The 23187-nt window shown below is 45.2% G+C and overlaps 2 protein-coding genes across 5 annotated transcripts in view; both read left to right on the top strand.

Moving 5' to 3' along the window:
• The window catches only part of LOC135806018 (myoferlin-like), a 74082-nt gene extending 69590 nt beyond the window's left edge, over positions 1-4492 (top strand). For both annotated transcript variants that reach the window (XM_065320149.1, XM_065320150.1), the window contains 5 exons: positions 154-253; positions 469-662; positions 896-1005; positions 1768-1915; positions 3815-4492. In XM_065320149.1, coding sequence (XP_065176221.1) covers positions 154-253; positions 469-662; positions 896-1005; positions 1768-1915; positions 3815-3850 — 588 coding nt within the window. In that variant the 3' untranslated portion in view covers positions 3851-4492. The remainder of the gene's footprint in view (positions 1-153; positions 254-468; positions 663-895; positions 1006-1767; positions 1916-3814) is intronic.
• A 4249-nt stretch (positions 4493-8741) lies between these two features.
• LOC135806012 (myoferlin-like) overlaps positions 8742-23187 on the top strand; it is a 41825-nt gene continuing 27379 nt past the window's right edge. For 2 of the 3 annotated variants that reach the window (XM_065320143.1, XM_065320141.1), the window contains exons 1-20: positions 8742-9064; positions 9408-9463; positions 11663-11751; positions 12015-12114; positions 15310-15575; positions 15978-16041; positions 16292-16423; positions 17413-17475; positions 17824-17874; positions 18159-18189; positions 18886-18950; positions 19238-19288; positions 19512-19555; positions 19806-19888; positions 20428-20480; positions 20884-20937; positions 21306-21374; positions 22184-22227; positions 22560-22636; positions 22905-23005. In XM_065320143.1, coding sequence (XP_065176215.1) covers positions 8971-9064; positions 9408-9463; positions 11663-11751; positions 12015-12114; positions 15310-15575; positions 15978-16041; positions 16292-16423; positions 17413-17475; positions 17824-17874; positions 18159-18189; positions 18886-18950; positions 19238-19288; positions 19512-19555; positions 19806-19888; positions 20428-20480; positions 20884-20937; positions 21306-21374; positions 22184-22227; positions 22560-22636; positions 22905-23005 — 1587 coding nt within the window. In that variant the 5' untranslated portion in view covers positions 8742-8970. The remainder of the gene's footprint in view (positions 9065-9407; positions 9464-11662; positions 11752-12014; positions 12115-15309; positions 15576-15977; positions 16042-16291; positions 16424-17412; positions 17476-17823; positions 17875-18158; positions 18190-18885; positions 18951-19237; positions 19289-19511; positions 19556-19805; positions 19889-20427; positions 20481-20883; positions 20938-21305; positions 21375-22183; positions 22228-22559; positions 22637-22904; positions 23006-23187) is intronic. The other variant, XM_065320142.1, reaches the window with a different exon arrangement.

Below are 23187 nucleotides of genomic sequence, written 5' to 3'. Positions count from 1 at the left end.
CATGATTGGTTGCTCTTCTGTCGCTTTCAGCATGAGGTGTGCACTTGAGGCTGTTTCTCCTGCTTTGACTAGCACTGTTTTGTTTATTACAGCCTGTTTGGGCTCTTGTGGGCTCGTGCATTGTGCTGTGTGACTGTGCTATTCTGTATGCAGGAAGGACTGTTCAGTTGGGACAAGACTGAGTTCAAACTGCCGCCTACACTTGTGGTGCAGGTCTGGGACAATGATCTCTTCTCTCTTGACGACTATCTTGGTAGGTGCACTATTCAAGAGAGTGCTTTATTAGTTTTCATTGGTTCTCAGAGGCAGTTGCACTATTTGAAGCAGGGCAAAGGGGGGTAATTGTGAGTGCATGCGAGTGCCTGATAGCATGTGCATGTGCGTACTTGTGCATTCACAAGTGTATGGACTTGTTTATGTCTGGGTCTGTGTACGTTCGTGTTGGATATGATATGTGCTAATGTACAGGTGATATTGAGCTGGATCTCACCTTCATGCCACCACCAGTAAAGAGATCAAAGAACTGCTCTATGAAGCAACTGGATCCACCTGGGCCAAAAACCAAGAAGAAGTACCAGTTTGTCAGTCTACTGGAGAGCAAGTCTCTCAAGGGCTGGTGGCCGATTACTGGTGTGGATGCTAATGGCGACCGCATTCCTGCGGTAAGTAGATAGGACAACCGACTGTCTGTAAATAGGGCAGTTCGCATCCTGAAACTGCTTCTGTAGTCAATAACGTGATCACAACCCAGGTCTGTGATGCCATACACACCTGGGATTGTTCTGCTGAATGCCAACTAGTCATTTGCTGCTGCAGTGGTGCTTGTGCTTGTACTTGTGCTGCTGCTGCTTGGTCGGCGTTATAATCCTTGCTTGCCTTTGGTGTGGCTTTCCAGGGTAAGGTTGAGATGGAAATCGAAATTATGCGCAAGGACGAATCAGAGGCCAAGCCTGCTGGAGAGGCACGTGATGATCCCAACGCCAACCCGACGCTTGATCCACCCAAGTTAGTAAATTCCATGCTTTGAATTGATGCTATGACAGTTGTATGACTTATCCGGCAGTAATGGCAATTTAAGTAGGGGGGCTACATCCCATCGCCAAGCCCGGCTGCAGCAACAAAGACAGATCAAGTAACAGTTTCACCCTGTTCCTGTCACATGTCACCTATTCCTGTTACATATTTAATAACGACAGGGCTTGAAAGCCCAGTAACCCTCGCTCTGCTTTGTTTTCACCTTGGTCATCATGTGTGTTATTCGAAGTGATGAAAACGTCTTTGCAATGCAAAAACGTATGCCTGATAATCGTGCCCGATAATCAATAATCTAGGTAAAAACAACGTATGTCGAGGGCTCCTGAGCTTTTGAGTCCTCTCGTTTTCAAAACGAAATGATTTTAGTAAAATGTTCAGCCTCCACCCACCCCCAAACAAAATATTTTCATTCCGAAAAAAAAAACAATCAATAACCCCCGGACGACCCCTTATGAATAGATGCACGGAGGTGTTACATGTACAGTGCTGCTCAATGAAATCCAGTCTCGTCACTCAAGTACGCGCCGGGCGTTGCGCAGCCCTAGACCTGCGAACACTGGGCTGCGAAATGTTGCAATGTGCAAACTTGAGCGACGCGACTGGATTTCATTGAGCAGCACTGTACATCATTGCATGGTAGCAGTATGCCAGGTGGATTGTGAAAGGCACAATGTACCCCTCTTTAACCGATGTAAACTTCATATCCTGGTTTTGGTTTGTCGTGTCTTGCAGTCGCCCGCAGACATCTTTCCTGTGGTTCACCAGTCCGTGGAAGGTGCTCAAGTTTATAATCTGGAGACGCTTCAGAAAGGCAATCATCACGGCTCTCATCATCTCGGTGATCTCTGCACTGGTTGCTCTATTTATCTATGCGTCACCCGTAAGTTGTAGTACAGCCATTGAAATCTCTTCAAAAAAGGGGGAGCTTTGGGAGATAAAAAACGTCCATACTTATAGCCTTCTGGGCATTGAATCAACTAGTCTTGGCCTGGTGAGGCTGGTACATGGCATTGGTGAAATGAATATTCACAATGGCATCCGCTCTGTATTTGAATTCTGAGTCTGTGACATCCTTTGGGCAGCTCAAAGGATGCAGAGAAAGTGGAAAGTATTGCATGGTTTTAAAAGAGCTTCTCAACTACATACCTTGACACTAGTTGAGTGGCTGTGGCCCAAAAGAAGCTGCGGTACACTGTACAGTGTACCCCAATTAAATGCACTCCCAAGTCTGCACAAACAAATGCATTGGGTGCTTCCCAGTGGCCCACTTCTACGTCACCATCTGGAGGTTTGGGGTATGGCGATGGTTGTATCACAGCCTGCTAGGACCAAGACCGATTCAGTGCCCAGAATACCACAGATACTACAGGTACGTTTAACATTCAACCTAGGTAGGGCCTTTGCACCAGTATGTCTGAAAATGCATGAAACTGGGAGATCACGAGGATGACCAGCTGGCACTATCAAATGCACATGCATGCATACACAAACCAGCATGCAAGAACCGATGGCGTAGTGTATAATGATTTCCAATTTTCCATACGCTATGTACACATTCCAGTGGAACCTAGCTCTCCGACCGCCTAATCACCAGGCCACTTTTGCTGTAAAAGAACTTTATTGAAAAATCCATGAGAATGATCGGAAAGATGATTGAAGAAAAATCCAAAAAAGGCCACTTTTGCTAGGTCCCGAATTTCCTCCGAAATAGTGCATACATTTTTGAATCTCCTTTCCGAAAACCTCGGAAGTCCAATCTATGGCCACCTTTCTTTGTCCTAAACGACCGAAAGTATTCAAAAATGAGATTGCTACCTACCATTCTCTATGACAACAACCTGCACATGCACATGCATCAGTGTTCAAACAATTGCAAAAAGCACGTGGGATAATTAGAGGTGAAACGATTCTACTGAATATTCGAGTACTCGCTCGTTTTTATCAAAAATAATCGGACTCGGAATAAATCAAAGTGCTCGTTCATACATGGCACATGCATTACCATAGAAATCTGCAGTTTCGTAGCATCAGTCAGTAGATATTGATGTGCAGACTGTCTGGCGAACATGTGTACATGGCTAGAGAGAGCCCAAATCACCCACCAATCGAAATACCCGAGAAAAATGACTGCCAATCGGTTCAATCAGGGTTGTATCATGTGACTTTTAAGGCTCTTGGTGTGCAATTTTGGGAGATGAAGAATACTCGAATACTCGATTATTCACTCGAATATTCGATTGGAGAAGATCAGAGTACTCTAACTCGGGATCCCAGTGCCAAATTTCACCCCTACAGATAATGGTGTATGTGAGGCACACTCATATGGTCACAGCACTCTCTGCTGTGGTAGTGTGTTTGTAGCATGCGTCACCTCCACCAGATACAACTCTTAGTTTTAGCACTCTTGCCTAATGTGGCACATGCACTCTTGGCACTCTGTACACTTGCACACTCTTTCTTCTCACACCTTTGTATTTCACGCCCCTCAGTTTCCATTGCTTATCTTCAGTTGATTTCATCCATTTTTTCCTTCTGGTGATTGATTCGAGTCAAGAGGATTGACTTCTCCAGTGCCTACCGTGTGCGCTTCATGTTCATCAGATTGCAGCATTATTCACATGGGAGTCCAGTTGCCCCAATCCAATCGAGCGGAAACGAACTGTGTCAGACATAGGCCATGGTAATGTTGATCACATACACTTGTATGATTTTCCACCAAAACACATGCCCTGTTTGCTATTTTGATGACCCTTTCCGTTCGAATTTTTTTCCGTTCCAGGGCTACGCTGTCCGCAAGTTGTTCGGCTTTCAGTAAAGCTGTACGGTTGTGTCGAACACCTGGCTTGGTTGGAAATGAAATTGCAGAGTTGCAACGTCATGACGATCAGGATGGATTACGGATCGATGCTAATGACCGGGTTCGAATGACTGCTGTTAGTGGTACAATGATACTTCCTTTACCAATGTTGGAATGTCAACCTTCTCTAAGCGATGAGTATTGCACTGCAAACTTCACTTCAGAGTACCTATTCACATATCCTGGCTACCGCAGACCGAGAGCTGCACACCACTGCCCAAGTTAAATGCTGCGTAAGCACTTGTCGGTGTTGATCGCTGTATTTATTAACTGTCATATTGTCTACCTGGTTGTCAAAACTGTTGCTTGCTGTACTGACCACATTAACACACCGGCTGCGTTTCAAGCTTTTTGATCTGTTCAAAGCATACACTGCTGACCTTGTCACATAGCGGGTACTTAAGAGTATCAGCGCAAGACTGCTTCCATGAATGTGCCCTGGTTCAGTCCAGGCATTCACCCACTGCATTCTCAATGTATCTGTGCCCATCTAAACATCTAAACAGGCTACATAAGATACGGAAATTTCCTTGCATTGTTTCGCAGCTCCTTTGCTCACAATACCGTTCGCGAAAATTGCAACTGATGTTGCTCACGAAATGTGTCCCCTTTTGGTACCATGCAAAGTGTAGTGCATTGATTCATGTACACACACACACACACACCCATACGTACATTGTACTGCACACCGCCTAAGTACAGTGGCATGTTTCACTGCGAAGAATTTGGCTGCCATGAGGTTGTGTGCAAAGCATGCGAACTGCATCCACAGTGTTTTTTATAATTACACCTACGTAGTAGTACTTTTAAAAAACAATAAGAGGACGGAAAAAGTGTTAACTCTGAGTTTCACGCACTAAGCGATCATCAGAAATTACTTACCCTGACTATTACTTACCCTGACTATTACTTACCCTGACTATTACTTACCCTGACTATTACTTACCCTGACTATTACTTACCCTGACTATTACTTACCCTGACTATTACTTACCCTGACTATTACTTACCCTGACTATTACTTACCCTGACTATTACTTACCCTGACTATTACTTACCCTGACTATTACTTACCCTGACTATTACTTACCCTGACTATTACTTACCCTGACTATTACTTACCCTGACTATTACTTACCCTGACTATTACTTACCCTGACTATTACTTACCCTGACTATTACTTACCCTGACTATTACTTACCCTGACTATTACTTACCCTGACTATTACTTACCCTGACTATTACTTACCCTGACTATTACTTACCCTGACTATTACTTACCCTGACTATTACTTACCCTGACTATTACTTACCCTGACTATTACTTACCCTGACTATTACTTACCCTGACTATTACTTACCCTGACTATTACTTACCCTGACTATTACTTACCCTGCTGACTTGACAAAATGTACTTGTAGTTTACTGTACTTGAATTATGCAGTACATGTATAATCATTTAAAGTGCATTTGCATACTAGTAGTACTTAGTACCATGTCCTGTTCCCCATGCATGCATGGGGCATATGTCTTATCAAGAGTACATAACCCCCTCCCCCAGAGTGTGCAATGCCTGATCCAGCTCTGCGTAGCGTCTTGGTCGAGCATAATCGGATCTTTGCATCATAATACCGTACATATCTGATTCCAGGCACGTCCCAGTCGCGGGAAGGACATTTTTGGGGTCCTGGCAGTTGTACCATGTCCGTACAGGAGTCCAAAAGCATATGTGCGGCATCCCTATGACTGTATCGAACACACAAGATTGGTACGCCTAATATTATCACAATCCCGTAGCACCCGTACAGATTGTGCATTCCAACATGACTTTTCTTCACCAAAATACGCCAGATCCGGGAACTCTCAACCCAAAAACAAAAGGTGCCCCGCCTCTCGCTGGTGTGGAGCATACACATAGCATCAGAATATCCCACAACGCTCGACCAAGACCCTATGAGAGCTAAATTAGGCGTTGCACACTCTGGGGGAGGGGGGGGGGTAGGAGGTACATGTAAGTACTCTTGGTCTTATGAATATCCCAACGTACCTAGGTACCACCGTCACAGTGTTGCCTGCACCTCCATACTGTACTTACATTGTACATGTAGGTACATGTACCGTCCAATACTTTTTCTTTGATCCATGAGGTTTTATTGTACCAATTGGCCAAGCGCACAAGGGTTCTGCAACAGCATTTTTATTGTACCCTGATTACCACTGGTTGTTCTTCCAGGCCCAGTGTTCCAGTGTACTTACGGAACTAGTCCCCCCCCCTCCCCCCCCCCCCCCCTTGGTTGTTTTCTAAGTGCCCACTTACTACGGTCTACTGTACCCTGTTCCAAACAATGAGGTTTCTCTGGGATGTGTATCATGTCAGTAGTTGTGGTAATAGTTGGTAGCAGTGAGAGTACATTCATGGTGTTATTATTATTATTATTTTATTTATTACAGCATCTCATAGCACAGTGAGAACACTGGCCAATGGAAAGAGAGAGGGTGTTAGCCAACCACGTGTTCCGTATGTACATTGCCTTGTGTTGGCCATTTGCAGTACCAGTATTGTTTTTTTGCTGGATTGCCATGATTGGGATGTCATACATACTTGAGTTTTTTTGTGTCACCTAGTCACCTGGTAGTAACATAGCTATAGCACAGTGATCCACTTGCAATGCATAGCACAGTGGTCCACTTGCAATGCATAGCACAGTGATCCACTTGCAATGCATACTACTATTGTACTATTTGAAGTACAACATGTAGTACGTTGAACTTGTGCGCACTTGTCTATCAGATTTGGTTGAAATCTCACATGAGTGACAAGAGACAAGGAAGAAGAAAAGTAATGGTGAGAATTGGAAAGAATCCAGAAGGGAAATGGAAGAAGAAAGGGAAGATAGGAAGCAAAGAATGCAAAAGCGAAGTCCATGAACGTTGAAGATCCAAGTTCCCAGCGCCCATTACAAAAAGGCTGGATAATGAAGGCAGCTACGGTGAGAACACTGTGTGTATAGCGTGCAGAATGTGGGGGTTTGATTTGTAAAGACTGTATTAGTAACATTGTCTTGGGTCACGCTCTAGACTAGTAAGTAACAGCTGTAGTACCATGAGTACTGCCCCAACACCTCAACTTGTAAACTAGTCCCCGCCTCTTTAGCCTGCATGTGTCTGCCATGGCCCACTGGTGCACCATGGGTCATTCAGTTCTTCCACAGTTCATGTCACTATTGCTTCTCCTGTCATTTTCTCAAGTGTTAGTTTCTACACCTAGCTGGACTGACCGTAGTAACGTGTACACATGTGGCATGGAATGCGCAAGTAATACAGTGAAACCTGTCTAAGACGACCGCTCAAGGGACCTTCAAAACGTGGTCTCTGTTACCAGGTGATCGCCATATCCAGGGTTAATTGACTGGAAATAGCATCCCTTGGTCCTGGTTCCAGTGGTCGTCTAGGACAGGTGGTCGCCTTATCCTAGTGGTCGCCATAACAGGTTTTACTGTAGTTGATTCTGATGATGTGCCTTTACACGTAGTCGTTGGCGGTAAACTTTTTGGTATCTCATAGTCATACCATTACATTTTTATGGTTTAATATACAGTACATAGATGATCAGTTATATCCACAGGTAGTCTTAGTCAGTCCAGTCAGGTGGCTTCACCATGCTCACTGTGACCTGCGCTGCATGGGGGTGTAGTCACTGCACTGTCATTGTGACTTCACCACAAACCATATACATCTAGAATACTAGATCTAAGCCTACATGACATTCTCATAAGTGATAGACTGATAGTCATTGTAGTTCCTTGTAAATTTTACTAAAACATTACTTTGTAATTAATTGTATTGCACAGTGTCACTTGTCAGTGATGTACAAGTAACAATCATTGTTACTGATGTAACCCGGCTACATACAAGACACACATGTACGACATTGGGAAAGGATGTCATGTACATCAGATACTCCCTACTTGCAGTACCACTCGATCAAGACTCAGAGTGCCCTCAAACTTATAACCGTTACTTGCGCTCAGTGTACATGGTGTAGGCAAGGCAAAACACAATCAGTCATGCATCTCTCACGCCAAAGGGTCAAAACCAAAATGGAAAGGTCACACTCACAGAACCATACTATTACTAACGTAAGTCGTTACAACTTACTTACATGTCCTGCAGAACAGCACAACGATTACGTAAGTCGTTCAACCTCCCCCTCCCGCCCCGTTCTTTGACTCCCTTTGAGTTTGACTTTAAAAAAGTCATGGTATGAACAGGGGTAGATGTACTACTGTAGTATCCCACCGGTAGCGCCTAGGGATCCATCATAAGATGCACGTAACCATGGTAACAAGTCAATGACAAGCTAGCAAGCGATACACTACTCCGACTCGTAGATCTACTGAGTCTGTCTACTGAGTCGTATTACTAGTATTAGTCTAGATATCTGACGCCGTGACAGATTATTTTTTAGATAGACACGATCACGGATGCATCGCGATGTCCTCCGTACCTCGAGGCTTCCTACAATGTAGTCTAGATCCTGAAAAAAAGGCTAAAGACTACTCGTACCGCATGCACGCGCGCGCACTGCGCCGCGCAGTACCGGTAAGTGTGCACGTGCCAGTGGAAGTGGCGCATCAGTGGTACGCGCATGCGATGCTGCTTTCGCGCGGTTCAACAGGGGTCATGCGTTGCGCAGCGGCTAGTGCAGCGGCACATGCACAGACAGCTAGCTAGCTAGCTATCCTAGTCCCGGCCGCAGCATCGAGGTCCTTACCGTGTCGGGCCACACTGACCCGGTGTGCACTTGCAGAACATTTTTCTGTTCCACTACGGTGTGACTGGGGATCACTGATTGAGCATGGTTGATGTGGGTGAATATTGAGCTGCACTATCGAGGCTAGTGCAGTGCAGACGTTCGGCTTTGGACGTCTTCTGCACTGGCCGCCAGGAGAAGATTTTTGTTTTTCTACCTGCTGTTCGTTGCAGTAGCCCTTGCTCGGTTCTGAGTGGCGAGGGAAGGCCAGGACCAGGCATTAACTTGCCTCGGCACATCTGCAACACGTGGACGGCTTCAACATGTCGTTGACCGTCAATGTGAAGGCGGCAAGCGACTTGCCAAACCTGGAAAGGTTTGGCAAGAGCGACCCGATGTGCAGTATTCAATTCCAAGGTAAGAATGTGCCGTCTTTCCTCTTGTTGTGCGCGTCCTAGAAACAATCAAATACCCTATGTCACATACCATGATTACGCCCGCTGCACATCTTCTTTCGTTTTGCTTATTAGTGAATATACCCTCTCTTCTTGTGGTGTGTCACGCAATACATTTTTAATTGATGTCGGAAACTGGAGTCCTGCTTGCTGCACACTGTTCTTTTGTTTGTTTTGCGTGGGTCCTGCTGTGAAAAACAGCTTGTTCTTTAGTTCCTCACGTGTTTCCACTGGCACAAACTTTTTTATTGTAACTGTTGAATAGCATTTTTGTTTTGTTTTGGGCTTGTCCTGTGGTTCTCTAGGCAAGAAAGAGAAGACAGAGGCGGTAAAAGGTGATCTCAACCCACAGTGGAATCAGGTTTGTCTGAGGCTCGATTCATTCCCCTTGCTGTATTTGAAGTACTGATGCTCCCTCGGTGCACAGTTGTGTGACTGCTCAAGCACGGAGGTTGTTCCTGTGCTGAGTGTGCACTACATGATGTAGCTCACGAGTGCTTCCTTTTGTAGGAATGGATGAGCGGGTCTTTGCATGCATGGGCCAGCTCTTCGGGATTACGTTCGCCATTCACTGTTGGAGGTCACGATTCGACCCCTAGAGATGCACTTCGACTTACCGCACTTTGGCAGGGCTGCGGTCTGTTTACGGCTGATTCGTTCGCCTGGAGCGTCGAGTCCAGACTTTTTTTGTTTCGTTTCAGAGCGCTAGCTCTATAGTATAGATGAGGACAGCAGGTAGATTCACAGACCAAAACGGAGAAAAGGCGCAGCTGTTATTGACATAATACTTATTGTCAGATCAGTATTGTGAGCGCTGTGCAGTCGACATTTTAGAGATTGTGTCTTATCTGTAGGTTCGTGCTAGCGTGCTCTGTGTAAACTACTAAGTACAGTACATGATTGTAGTAACTACATGTAGTATGAACCTTGTTTCTGTTTATCTTTATTGCTGCCCCCCCCCCCCCCCCACACACACACACATGACCTGTTGTTGGCTAATACCATACATGACCTGTGCATAATATGAGCCTGACTGTGACACATACTGACATAGTCATCAGTGTGTCTGACTGACTGTGTCACTATCAGTCTCTAGTATGAACACGTTCAATACTAAAGAGATACCCAGTCAACTCATCACATGACATGTACACACCATAATACTTCAACACAATGTAACCTTCCTCAGGAATACCCACTCTTGTTTTTATGTTATGAATATGGGATATATTGTTGAATGATTACTGCAAAAAGTCCATGTTAACACACTGTATTCTGACAAGATATTCATATCATTTCTACAAGTACATCGAACCACGTCATGCAAAGCTACTGCACAGCAAGAAAGTTGTAATACCGTATTTCCCCGGATATGAGTCGCACCTTTTTACACCTAACTTCACAGGCAACAAAGGGGTTGCGATTTACAATCGAGCAGGACTTACCACTGAAGTGAATATATTGAACCGATGTGACTTGGTAAAAGTGGGGAGGCTTCCTGCAGTTTCATAAACAGTTAGAGTAGAGCCCACGCGCTCTCTTCCATTCACACTGCAACAGTCAAACTCATTTCACAATAATTATTCCAACATTTCGGCAAATTGCCTTCATCAGGTTCACAATGATGTGCAAGCTCCCAAACCAGCATTGATAAAGGGATGTGACTTGGACCTGGAAATGGGGGTGCGACTTTCAATCGAGTGTGACTTACAATCGGGGAAATACGGTACAGCAACATTGCCAGCTTTGTATCTGGCTTACATATCATCAAGAGTACATAAACAAGATTGTGTAGTTCCGCAGCTGGTCTGGTCCACGGCGGACTTTCTTGTTGACGTTACCGTTTTCAGAGCCTATCATGCATGTGATACAGAGCACGGGCAAAGCATGCGCTGGACGAAAACCTTTATCGCTTATTTTAACTTTTTCTCTTGCTGCTGTAACTTTTTACCGTACACGTAGTGCAAGTTTAGTGAAACCCTGTCGAGTTCACACGGCCACAGACTTGCAGTGAATGCCCCGTACGGTGTGATTCATGATCTCCAGGAAAGGTGACACAAAAAATCCCCCCCCCCCCAAACCAAGGGGAGTTGCACGAGCAATTATTCACTCGAATACCGAATTCAGCGAATGAACAAATAATCTACCAGTCATGCGGTAAGAGATAGAGGTCGGAAGCAACCATGATGGACTTTGACAAATAACAAGCAGAATTAGCGGGGCGGACATTGTACGTAGCAATGACAAAATATAACAATAATCCCCTAACTGTTTACCTTGAATAATTATGAGTTCCGAAATGTCCTAGCCGATTTTCATGAGACCTTCATGAGGGACATACGTCTCAACAATGATAACTAGCAATCCATTGTATGTATGTGGACCAACAGCATAATGAAAGTTTCTACTTCTGGTGCTGGCGCTGGTATACTGTCATTGGCTTTTTATATATACAGTACATGCATATAGTACAGAACCGTGTGATGACGGAACCTGTGCCATTCTCTACAGCTGACTCAGTTGTTTCCTTTGTTTCCTTCGTTTCTTGGACGTTCTGCAGTCATTTTCCTTCACACTTGGAAATCCACTGCGCAATGATGACCGACTTACAGTACAAGTATTTGACTGGGAGCGTACTGGAAGCAACAAGTAAGGACATATTTTCTTTGCCGCTACGAATGCATGTAGGCACGGTGGCACACACTGAGCTGCACATGGAATGGAGAACTGGAGATGCTCTTGTTGTGCATGTCTGTGAGATAAGCTTCCCACTGGGTCTGTATCAATCAGTTTTGCAACCAGTACAATGACTGCCTGCTGTTATGGTATGGGCCCAATGTGTTGCTTGAGTAAGTGCATAACTATATTCACTGGTTGTGTCTTGTGCTGTTCGCCCATTTCTTTTTTGACAGGTTGATGGGACAATGTGATGTAAATCTGCGAGAATGCATCGGGTCTGGCGGTATGGAGGTTGACTCTCAGCTGCAAAATGGGCAAGGAGAAAAGATCAATGTGAGGGTCCTGTTTACTAAGTCTGTTTGAGCTTTTGAGTACATGTCACAGCAAGGCTGCAAATGCTTCGTCCGTTAGGAATCATCAGAGTGTTCATTGGCACCAGGGCATTCAATGCCCTGATATTGCCCGATGGACAAAATACTGGCAGCCTTTTTATTGATTTTCTATGCAGCTAAGAGCCTGTTGTGAAGCGTAGGATGGTTGTATTTTCAAGTGTTAGTAGTTTTTTTCAGAACTTTGCAGCTCCATCGTGTCATCTTTTCACTACACTTCCAACTCGCACCACACGAAGTCCTGTTGTACGTGGTGTAGCCGAGGACTTTGTATGTTGCGAGTTGGAGGTGTAGTGAAATGTTTGTGTAATGCCCAAGTAAATCATCAAATGAGGTTCTCACGTCCATCTATGATGTCTAACCATTGTGTCTTGTCATGGGCACCGTCAAAAGCATTCCCTTACTGATAGGCTTGAGGGTTTCAGGTCCGTGTTGCAATTGTCATTCAAGTGTTTAGGGGTTGTCATTCAAGTGTTTAGGGGACCGCCTCCTGGCCGTCTGATAGCCATGATTGTTACGCAGTGGGCATCTAACAAGATCGCAGCAATTTTTTGAAAATCACTGGATTCACGAATATCCGTTCCAAGTTAGAAGATATTATAGAATTATCTATTTGGACGGAGTTAGTTCACTCTAGTGTCTCTTATTTGGACACATCAGATACGGGCACGTCTCTTTACCGGGCACCTTCAGCTTGAGTTCCTATGGCTAAAACGCTTCGATTTTTGTGGGGGAACTTTTTTTGTATGTGCAAGTGTTTATTTGTCCCTGCCAATATGTGCCAAATAAACCTCATCAAAAACTGATATGATACATGGTAGATAAGCTGCCCTGACCTACAGGCAAATCTAAGATATATACAGTGCCCGGTCCCAAGGCAGCCGGGTAGGACACGTTTGGGTGTAGAGTGTCCTTTCTTTCGGTAAAATTAGTCTAAACCTGAGTACAAGGCAACGGAGAGCTCCAGTTTCTGCAGTTCCTCCTCTCCATAGCTGTTGAAATGGCTGAACGAAGATCTGCATGCGGCGTACTGAGTGAACAGGCACTTGTACCGCTCGCTGATAACTGCAACGTCATTCCTGAGAGCTGGACACCGGTCGCCAATAACATTTGCTGGGCCTCAGTGATAGCTGTGATCACGGCGGGCTTGAGGGCACGGTGGATATGGTTCTCTATGAAAGCACCACCGTGATAGGCCTGACGATGGATTATGTTCTTCTGTAGTACTGGCTCTATGGACGCTTCGCACGGGCCGAGAACATCCTTGCTGCGGCGCAACTTGGCTAGTTCATCTTCAGCAAGCTTCATCTGCGAACTACACTGCTCTATGGCGGCCTGTGCTTGTGCAGCCTCCCGTTGTAGTACGCCAGCGAGTGCTTCTATTGCCATGCCCTGTTGCTGGTAAAAAAACGAGGAAGTGAAGATGATTCTCAAGAACGGTGGCTTTCGCCGTTGCTTCTGAAAGCGCTGTTTTGCAGCCAAACAACTTGTAGTGTGCAGTTGATGGGGCTGTAAACCGTGCACTGTCTTCCTCTTCAGCGTCGCATTGTTCGGCAAGCTGCATGTCCAGAAGACGGACCTCGCGTGTGAAAGCATCGAAGATCCACGGGAACACACCAGGGTCTAGGTGGAGCACTGGGATGACGGCGCTTGCAACAGGCACTGGCAATATCACCGGTCTGATGGTGTTGTTGTTCAACTTTGCTTTCGGCAGCAGAGCACCTGCGCTAGTCAACTGTGCATAGTCTTGCGCCATCTTCTCCAAGGACTGTGCTCCATGCTGTATGTCATAGTTCTCTACACTGTACTGGGGATTCACACCAGGGGAATCATTCGAACAACATCAATTTGGAACACTTTGGCGATCTCTTGAACTTAATTTTGAACCGGATATTGATTTTTGTGACTAACACTGGCAAGTTTGTGGTCACCAATGCTGCACACGGATTCAAGAACACTCAAGTGGTGCTCCATCATAAAGCAGAAAGGAACAAACAAGACTGAAATGTCATGCGCGTTCGAGACTTCCTTTGCAAGATCTGGGACAAGATCGTGATTTCTGAGCGATAGCAGGTCTCTGAAGTGGCCGAAAACACAGCAAGCAGCTACGAAAACTCGGCGTCGGGATGAAGGCAGCCATGCAAGTAGAGTACTTTGGGGATTGAAGGACAATGGGAATATATCATCCGCAGTTGGGGCCAGAGAGTGGATTAGAGTTGAGATTTGGACTTGCGCAGATTCGGAGGAGAGTTTGGTTGCAATCTGAAAGCGTGAGAAACGGCTTTTCCATCGGGGCCAATTCTCTGGTGCGGAAAAGTCGAAGCTTTCAGGGGGCTGAAATTTCGCCATGGCGAGCAGGTCCGGTGGCGAGGGTTCGGGGTACCAGATCTGACACCAAGTGTTGCGCTACGGCAACAGCACTAAGGATAAATGCCCATGCACACTCTCTCAGTCCAACACAACCATCGCACTCCGGTAGGAATTACAAACTATACTTGATGAAGACAGAAGGAGAAGTGGAGAACACAGGTAACAGAGTAGGCATGTAAACAGCACAGGCACGCAACAGTTACCGCTAGTGCATACGAGGTGCATATTCGTACGCGAAGTGTGAAATAGGAAGCGGGATCAAGTGACATATGGATGCACTATGTCAAATATATAGGCACAAGTAGGTGACTGTACAGAGACGACATGGCGACGAAAATCTGTTGCGTCTTGAGGAAAACGATCCCAAATAGCATTGATGGTTTCCTTGCAGCTTTGCCTGGATTAAATCATGGTTGTAGGGTAAACCGTGACACGGTGGGAAGCCAAAATGGGCTGGAAACCAACGTGAAACAAATGCAGTTTTCAGCTATTGTCCGGGGCCATTGCGTTCGAAAATTCGAAAAGCCCCAAAAAGATCACGGCATTTTAAATATCTGATTTTGTGATATACCCAACAGTCGTGTAGCGCTTGCTTTGGATCCTACTGAAATAACATGACGAAGCCATAACTGATGCAGTGTGAAGGCAGATATTTGTGGGATGTTGTTTCCACATTCCCTTCATATGTGGGTGAGTAGGTTGGGGTTCTTGCACAGCATGTCTCTCTACATGTGCATTGTGCAATGTTGTTTGCCATGTTCTGCTGTAGGCCAAAGTCCAGCTGTCGATCAGCTATCAAGCACCAGCGTCACAGGATTCTGGTGGAGGCGATGGTGGTGGAGGCGATGCTGATGGTGGAGACGCTGCCGATGGAGGAGGCGGTGGTGGTGGTGGTGGATTTGACGATGGAGGTGGTGATGATGATGATGACGGAGATGTGGCACCAACTGCTGATGAGGCAGCAGGTGGAGCTGCCGGTGGTGCGCCAGGTGTTGTTATGGGTAGCTCTGGGAAGGAAGGAAAGGCTCAACGAAGGTGAGTAGAATTCATGTAGTGCCCTATTTGCCTGCTCCATCTTGATCTATGCCGGGGTTACTGATCTAAGCGAGCTAGATTGGCGAATATATAGCATGGAACTGGGATTCAGGCCAGATTACAGCCAAGTTCCTGAATTGCAACCTTGGATGTAACAACTGACGAATAGCAACGCTCTCAGTATACCTAGTTGTCTCTTTGTCGTGTCTGATGATGTATCCACGTTTTCTTTTTGTGGACTGTAGACTAGCATCCTGGTCTGAATGCTTGCATAAGTGACGGGTGGTGTGGGAAAAAAACACTGTGTCCTGTCCTGTTGAGTTTCCATACTTCGAATCACACTGTGCTCATAGGGGTTTCTTGCCCCTTTCAAGCCGCGTGTTTGTGTTTTCCTTTGCCCAGAGCCATGCTTCGTCGGCGAAAGGCTAACCGTGCCCAGCTGCCAAAGAAGCCATGTGACTTTCAAGTAAGATTTTGTTTGTGGTAGCTGCAATGATGACTTCTTATGTCCTACAACCACCTCTTTAGTCCAGCGGCAATGCGCTTGGCAAGTTTCTGCTGGATTAACGGGGGTGCTGGATTAACGAGAGTGCTGCAGTAACGAACATCAACACAGAATGGGAATATGCACACTTATGTATAATTCTTGGTTCTTAGTTTTGGGGATTATTCTTTCCTATGACTCATTACGCATTGACGTTTACTGTTCTTCATAGGTCCGAGTTCATGTCATTGAAGCCCGTAAACTCGTCGGCCAGAACATCAACCCAGTGGTCAATGTACGTGTCTGGGATCAAGTCCAACCGACAGCAGTCAAGAAGGCCACCAACAGACCACTCTTTGACCAGGTATGGTCTTGCATAGTACCCATGCACAGTGTTATTGTGGTGGCATACAGGCTTATTCCCTGGACAAAATGGGTGCTTCCGAGAGTTCTTGTGGCGCTTTGCAGATCTAAAAACAATGCAATACCCATTTCGTTCCACGGGTTAGTACACATGTTGTACACACTTACCGGTAATCACTGTGCACCTGGCCTATACAGGGCCGTAGCAGGCGGTCCGGCAGGTCCGGCAGTTGCCGGACCAATATTCGACCAAAAAAAAAAAAAAAAAAAGCGGGACCTCACAGATGTGAGCAGCTCAGGATGTCCACCCGGTACCATTGATGAGTATGTGTGCAATAAGTAGCATAGAGGTAGGACATAGTAGTGCCGGTAGTAGACCTCCATATACATGTCATCACTTTCAGGAGTATGACCCTGCTGAAGGTCATGTGGACAGTCATGCCCGTGAATGTTCCCACTCTGTACTTCCTGAAACGTGTTCGGATTCTTTTCTTCCTCCAATTCTTTCTAGATAGGGTTTGTACCAAAGATATTCCATTGCAATATCCTTTCTCCTCCTCCAAAGATCCATTTTGGTTCTTTTATGCATTTAGATACGGTTGCTATGCCTTCATAGGCTTCAACAAGTTCTGTTTGGACGGACACAACATGCTGATGCCCTTTTTCCTGACTCATGCCGAACATCCTTCTTCCTTTTCTCGCCCTATGTCACTCTGCATGGTCACGATTATATGTACTATGTATGTACAATCATGTACATTTTGTACATGTACCAGCATATATTATGTATGAGTATGGGCTCGGGGGGGGGGGAGGGGGGGGGGAGGGGGGGGGGGAGAGCATCGAAGTCGGATCTTGCCGGACCAACCAAAATGGGGCTGCTACGGGCCTGCTATAAAAGCTTTTTTGTGTGTGATTTAGCTGGTGTGATGGAACGTCAGTATGTGCAGTCTTTCACATTTTGCTTTTGATCAATTGCTTGATGTGCAGACCTTCTACTTCTCTTTCCACATGGCTCCTCGTGAATTCTTGGACAAAGTGGTGACATTTGAAGTGAGTATGCGGGTTTATTCCAGCCAGCTGTATTAGCAATGATTGTATGTTTTGACCTTGTTTTGGAAGTTTTTGGAAATGGTGTTGGGGTTTGTCCATGACCACACCGGGTGGGAAGCGAACATCTGACCTGGAGAATGAAGCAACATAACGTTCTCTGTGCACAGGACAGTGTTTTTAGTGCAAGGGTCATACGGAACTGTGAAACCAATAGTGCCCGTTCTGTTATGAAATAACATTATCAAATGCATGAAATAGATTGGGACTGGGCTAAGCCAGCATCCTATCATTTCACCTACTGTCTTACCATTTTGCTTCTTCCTGCCCAACTCTCTTCTGCATTCACAGGTGATGAACTCAAGGACACTACGGTCGGATTCAATGATTGGCACCTTCCAGGTATTTCACTCGTCTCGTATGGCCTTGGGGTTATTTGGCCTGTAGACCACACGAAATGAGAACGATAATTCCTGTGCTAACTGAAAAGATTGGGTAAACCACCTTCCTTGCTTTCTTTCCAATTTCACTCTGGCTTCAATCCTGTCTACAAACAGTCAGTGCAGGTGAGTCACTTGTGTAGAATGGCCGTTTTAGCAACATTGTAATGTGTAGAAAGATACTTCTTTTTCAGCGAAGTTAGACTCAATTGTGTTGCTGTTGCTATTTCTGTTGTGGCTGTGCAGTTTGACACTGGTCTTTGCTACGACTTTGAAAGTAAGGATCTTCTCTTGATGTACAATGGTGTTATGTTTTAGAATGAAGATGGACTTTGGGCATGTGTGACTTTTTGTTTGTTACTGTTGATACCTGTACATAATCTGTACATAATCTGTTTCGAATCAGGCCCACTGCACTGTTCAAGTGTATATAACCATATTACCTGATTCTCCAGTACATGGTGGCTGTGTAGCTAGCTGCAACACTTGGCCGCATAGCCAGCATCCCACCGTGTGTAAAGGTCACCAAACGAATTTGAAATAATGCAAAATCACCGGCCCACTGCACTGTTCAAGTGAATATAACCATATTACCTGATTCTCCAGTACATGGTGGCTGTGTAGCTAGCTGCAACACTTGGCCGCATAGCCAGCATCCCACCGTGTGTAAAGGTCACCAAACGAATTTGAAATAATGCAAAATCACTATAATTATTCTCGTACGGGTGACGTGAAAGCATGTCATGGTGGGAGGCAAATGACTTGTGTTTGGGAACCATTAACTTTATGTGGCCGTGTGGATACTTTTTTTCTGACGAAACGAAGGTACCTTTACCACTGTTCTGGCCTTTGTCAGGTGCCTTTTTACACTCTTTTTCCTTCTACTTACCCAACACCATTGCTACTGGGCTTGGGAAATATATGGTGCTTTGCTACTGGTTTGATGTGTTTGTCGTCTCACTGTGTCTACCAGATCATTCCATCATTCAGAAGTGGCTACTGCTGACGAATCCAGTCGATCCTAATGGAGGTCCAAAGGTGTGTGACCTCTTTCAACCGAAAACACCTTGAAATCCTGCGGGCCATGGAATGGCTTCCTACAGTACTCTAAAAGGACCCACTGCGATAGTTTGATGACATACTATGTAGCTTGTGGACTATTCAGTTGTTGGTTGTCGTTTAGCTACATTATATGTGAAGACAGATACCACCAACAGGCAATTGTGAGTTTAGTGCTGCTATGTGCATGTGTGTTTGGGCGAGGGGTGTAAGCTGGATGGTAAACATGATTAAGAAATTGTGTTCCGTCCGTTTTGTTATTCCAGGGCTATCTGAAAATCAGCTGTTCTGTCGTGGGCCCAAATGATGAAGTCAAGGTGAGTTCCCGGGCCATTGGGTAAACTGTGCAGAGTAGCTCACTGTTACCTACCTCTTTTTTGACCTGCCAAACTGTGGACTTAGCCTGTGCAGGAAACTATCTTTCATTGTTGTGTTGTAGACGGGTGTCTAAGATCCTCAGGCTGCGTATACTGCTCTATGTCCACTGTTGCTGATTTTTGAATTATATCATTGTTGTGTGATGTGCTTCTTATTATTCAGCCACACCCCAAAGCCGTGCTGGATGATAACTGTGACATTGAATCGTAAGTTATTGCAACAAGTTATATGAGCAGGCGAACAGTCACTCCTCAACTTGTGCAGCGGTTCACTCCAATTCACTCTCATTGTAAATACTCAAAAGTCGAAACTGAAGGCATGGCCCTTATTTTTGACGAAGCCAGTTGGAAATCAATAATGTCATTTGTAATGCAATTAGGAGGAGACTTCCTACTGGCTGAGATACTACAGTCATCTATACAACGTTGAACCTTCTGTGCTGCTGTGTGCATGCAGTAACTTGCTGAGGCCATCAGGTGTACAGCTTGCTCCAGCCACGTTTACTGTGCGCATCTATCGAGCTGAAGATGTTCCTCAGAGTAAGTCCTTATTGTTCTTTGCAATGTATGAATGCTTTCTCAAGGTCAGAGTCACCTGCAGCTGGTAGTCATAGAGCCCAGTGGCGACCATCATTGTGTGCGTCTTGACAAGGTTATCTGGGTGAAGAAATAATGATTTTTAATCCTATCTCAGGGAACAGATGGTGCTGGTAAAATAGGTAGGAATACCTTACATCTGTTTGTGGAACGTTTGACGAAAGACCTGCCACTGCTCTTGCTGGTTCTTCCTGCCGAATGCATCCGTTCGACACATACGTCGGAATCAGGTGTAGTGCATTAGCGGTGCTGGTTGAATGGTAGCTGCATGTCAATTTCATCTGCCTGACCGCCAATGTGCACAGAGGTTGACAAGGCGAGTGTACTTTCTGCCATTGGCTTCCAGTAGAAGGATGTTCCAAACCTTGAGTCTTTTTGAAGTAGCATCTTTCTCTTTCTTTCTGCCTGTGTGTGCGTACCTGTGTGCGTGTGTCATGTGTGGGTATGCATGCATGTGCGTGTACTTTACTCATTGTGCGTAGTGGACACGGCACTATTTGAAGGCGTGAAAAAGGTTCTCGGCGTTGGATCTAAGGTAAGCTACGAGCAGTTACTAGTACAGGCACACATTGTACCTGTTGCACTTCGCATACATTGGCATCCGGCATGACGAAATTGAATGGCTGGTGGTATTATCATTTATAACCATGTACATGGCTAGTAGTCACTGTAGTAAACTAACTCCTGCGTAGCCAGTCTACATGATTGTTGTGGCTATGCGCAGGTAGGGAGTAGATTCTTGCTCTTGGAGAAGTATTTTCCGGATGCTACTTGACTAAGAACCGTGTCATTCAGTTTGGAAAGACATAACCATCGGCTTGCACCACATCCCAGAGTCTGAAATCCCTGACTTTATTGTTGGTAATGGTTTCCCAGACTACTCAAATTGTCTGTGTGAATCTTGATTTTGTGTGTTTGTGCACGAATCTTCTTTATAGAAACCGAAGGAGCTTGTGGATCCGTATGTTCAGATGAACTTTGCTGGCAACAAGGTAAGACTTGTTATAACTGTAGTGTGTATGTTCGGAGACAGGACCCCAGCGATACGTATGTCAGTACGTTGCATTCTCTTCTATCCAAGATAAAGAAAGTATATCGTTACACCGTCTGCAGCGTCAAGTTCTAATATTTCAGCGAGTGCGCTGCACTCATACTTTACGCATTCGTGTGTGCGTGTGGTGACTATGGCTATGGCGGTGGTGCTGGTGCTTCTATGTGTGTGTGTGTGTGTGTGTGTGTGTGTGTGTGTGTGTGTGTGTGTGTGTGCATGTGTGTGTGTGTGTGTGTGTGTGTGTGTGTGTGTGTGTGTGTGTGTGTGTGTGTGTGTGTGTGCATGTGCATGTGCATGTGCCATCTGCAGAGTTCAACATCCACGCTGTACAACAATGCTAACCCAGAGTTCAGAGAGGAACTCAAGATTGGTTGCAAGGTATGTATATATTCTGGGTGGATGTACCTTCTAAGTTATGAGTGAATCACTGAATACAGATTGAATCCTGAAAATGCATAACCTCCTTGGCCAATGAACTGTCATGTATGAACTATCAACCAATCTCATGTGTTCTATGTGACAGTATTTACTCAACTACGTGTGACGGGGACCATAGAGAAGGTTTTTAAATCATCCAGCGTGTATCTGTCATCAGGATATATTTTCCCGACAAGCACTAGAGTTGCGACAGACTTGGTCATTTGAAAATAATTTGAAACTGTCCACCTCTCCACACTGCGCTCATGGCCCACATTCACCACACCATAGCGAGGAAGTTCGTTCTTGGATGTATGTTCCATATCCTCCATACAGCTGTTTCACTCATTGAGAGCTCCTCAGTGTAGGTAGATAACGAATGAATAGCAGATAAAGGGATGAGCGAAACAGTTGTCTGGAGGATATGGAACATATATCCAAGAACGAACTTCCTCGCTATGGTGAGGTGAATGTGGGCGAAGAAAGCAGTGTGGAGAGGTGGACAGTTTCAATTATGCACCAGCATCCTGATAAAGTGAATGGTGTGCTCCCTGGTTGCATGTACTTCAATGCAAAAATGCTATCACAAAGATGGGTATGAATGGGTATGCGTGTATGAAGTTCACTCCACCTCAGCACTCCCAATTCTACTTTCCTTTCTAGCACTCAGCATAATGTCTAAAGTGGTTGCGATCCAACACCTCGATTCACGCGCAAATTGTGTGTCTTCTTCTAAGTTCTTTCTCCCACTTTGACGTGTTTGTCTGTAGTTCCCATCCATGTGTGATCGTATTCGACTGAGAATCATGGACAAGTAAGCTATGCCCATTACTGTACTAGTTTTCTCAAGTAGTTCACCACTCATACTTTTCTTTTTTCTTCTCTTTTTGTGGAGACTACTCTGGTAGTTATCTGTGTAGCTTGAATAAAGTTTGTGAAAAGACAGATTGACTGCCTCAACGCACAATATTCACTGCTTGGTATTTACTGGAGGCTACAGGTTGCGGAGCATCACCCACCGGAGCGGGAAGGCAATTCTTGTCATTACTTCAGTACAGAGATCCATATATATTTACTTGTCTTGTATAATAGTGTATTGATGAGATAGTAATGCACCTTGCCTCTTGTTCCTGTCGGTACTGACAGAGATAACTTCAACCGTGATGACACTGTGGGTACAGCGTATTTGAACTTGTCAGAGATCTCTGCGCCTGGTGAAACTGGTAAGCTGTTTGGTTCTTGTTTACATTCGTACTCATATCTATGCTGCACATTTTGTACGGGCCGATCACTCTCTTGACGTTGGACGGCAGCCAGTATGAAGAAGATGCTGGTGTTTTTGGTAAATAATAGGAGTGTACAGAATCCACATGTATGTTTATGTGTTTGAGGCAAGCAGACAAACAGATGGACAAACAAAACAGACAGTAAGTTTTAATCATTTCATCAAGTTACATGCTTACTGTGCTACCTGTGCTTGCTGTCTTTCAGGCTTCCTTCCCACATTTGGTCCATGCTGGATTAACGTTTATGGGTCGCCCAGAGAATATTCTGACATGATGGACGAGTATGACTACTTGAATCAAGGCATTGTAAGTTTTTTCTAGTCGCTGTCTGAATTTTAATAGTTCACCTTGGTTGAATGCTTTCCACAACTGACCAGAGTATTGTACCATGAATTCAGTAACCCAGATGCTTTGGTTGTTTTTCAATGATGTACATGTGGAGGCATTTCTTTCTTAATTAAGTCCGGTTATAGTTCTCCTTGCACGTG

Source organism: Sycon ciliatum, chromosome 1, assembly GCF_964019385.1.
Source record: "Sycon ciliatum chromosome 1, ocSycCili1.1, whole genome shotgun sequence".
NCBI lineage: Eukaryota > Metazoa > Porifera > Calcarea > Leucosolenida > Sycettidae > Sycon > Sycon ciliatum.
Note: the sequence above shows the minus strand (reverse complement) of the source record. Positions and strands in the feature narration are given on the sequence as shown.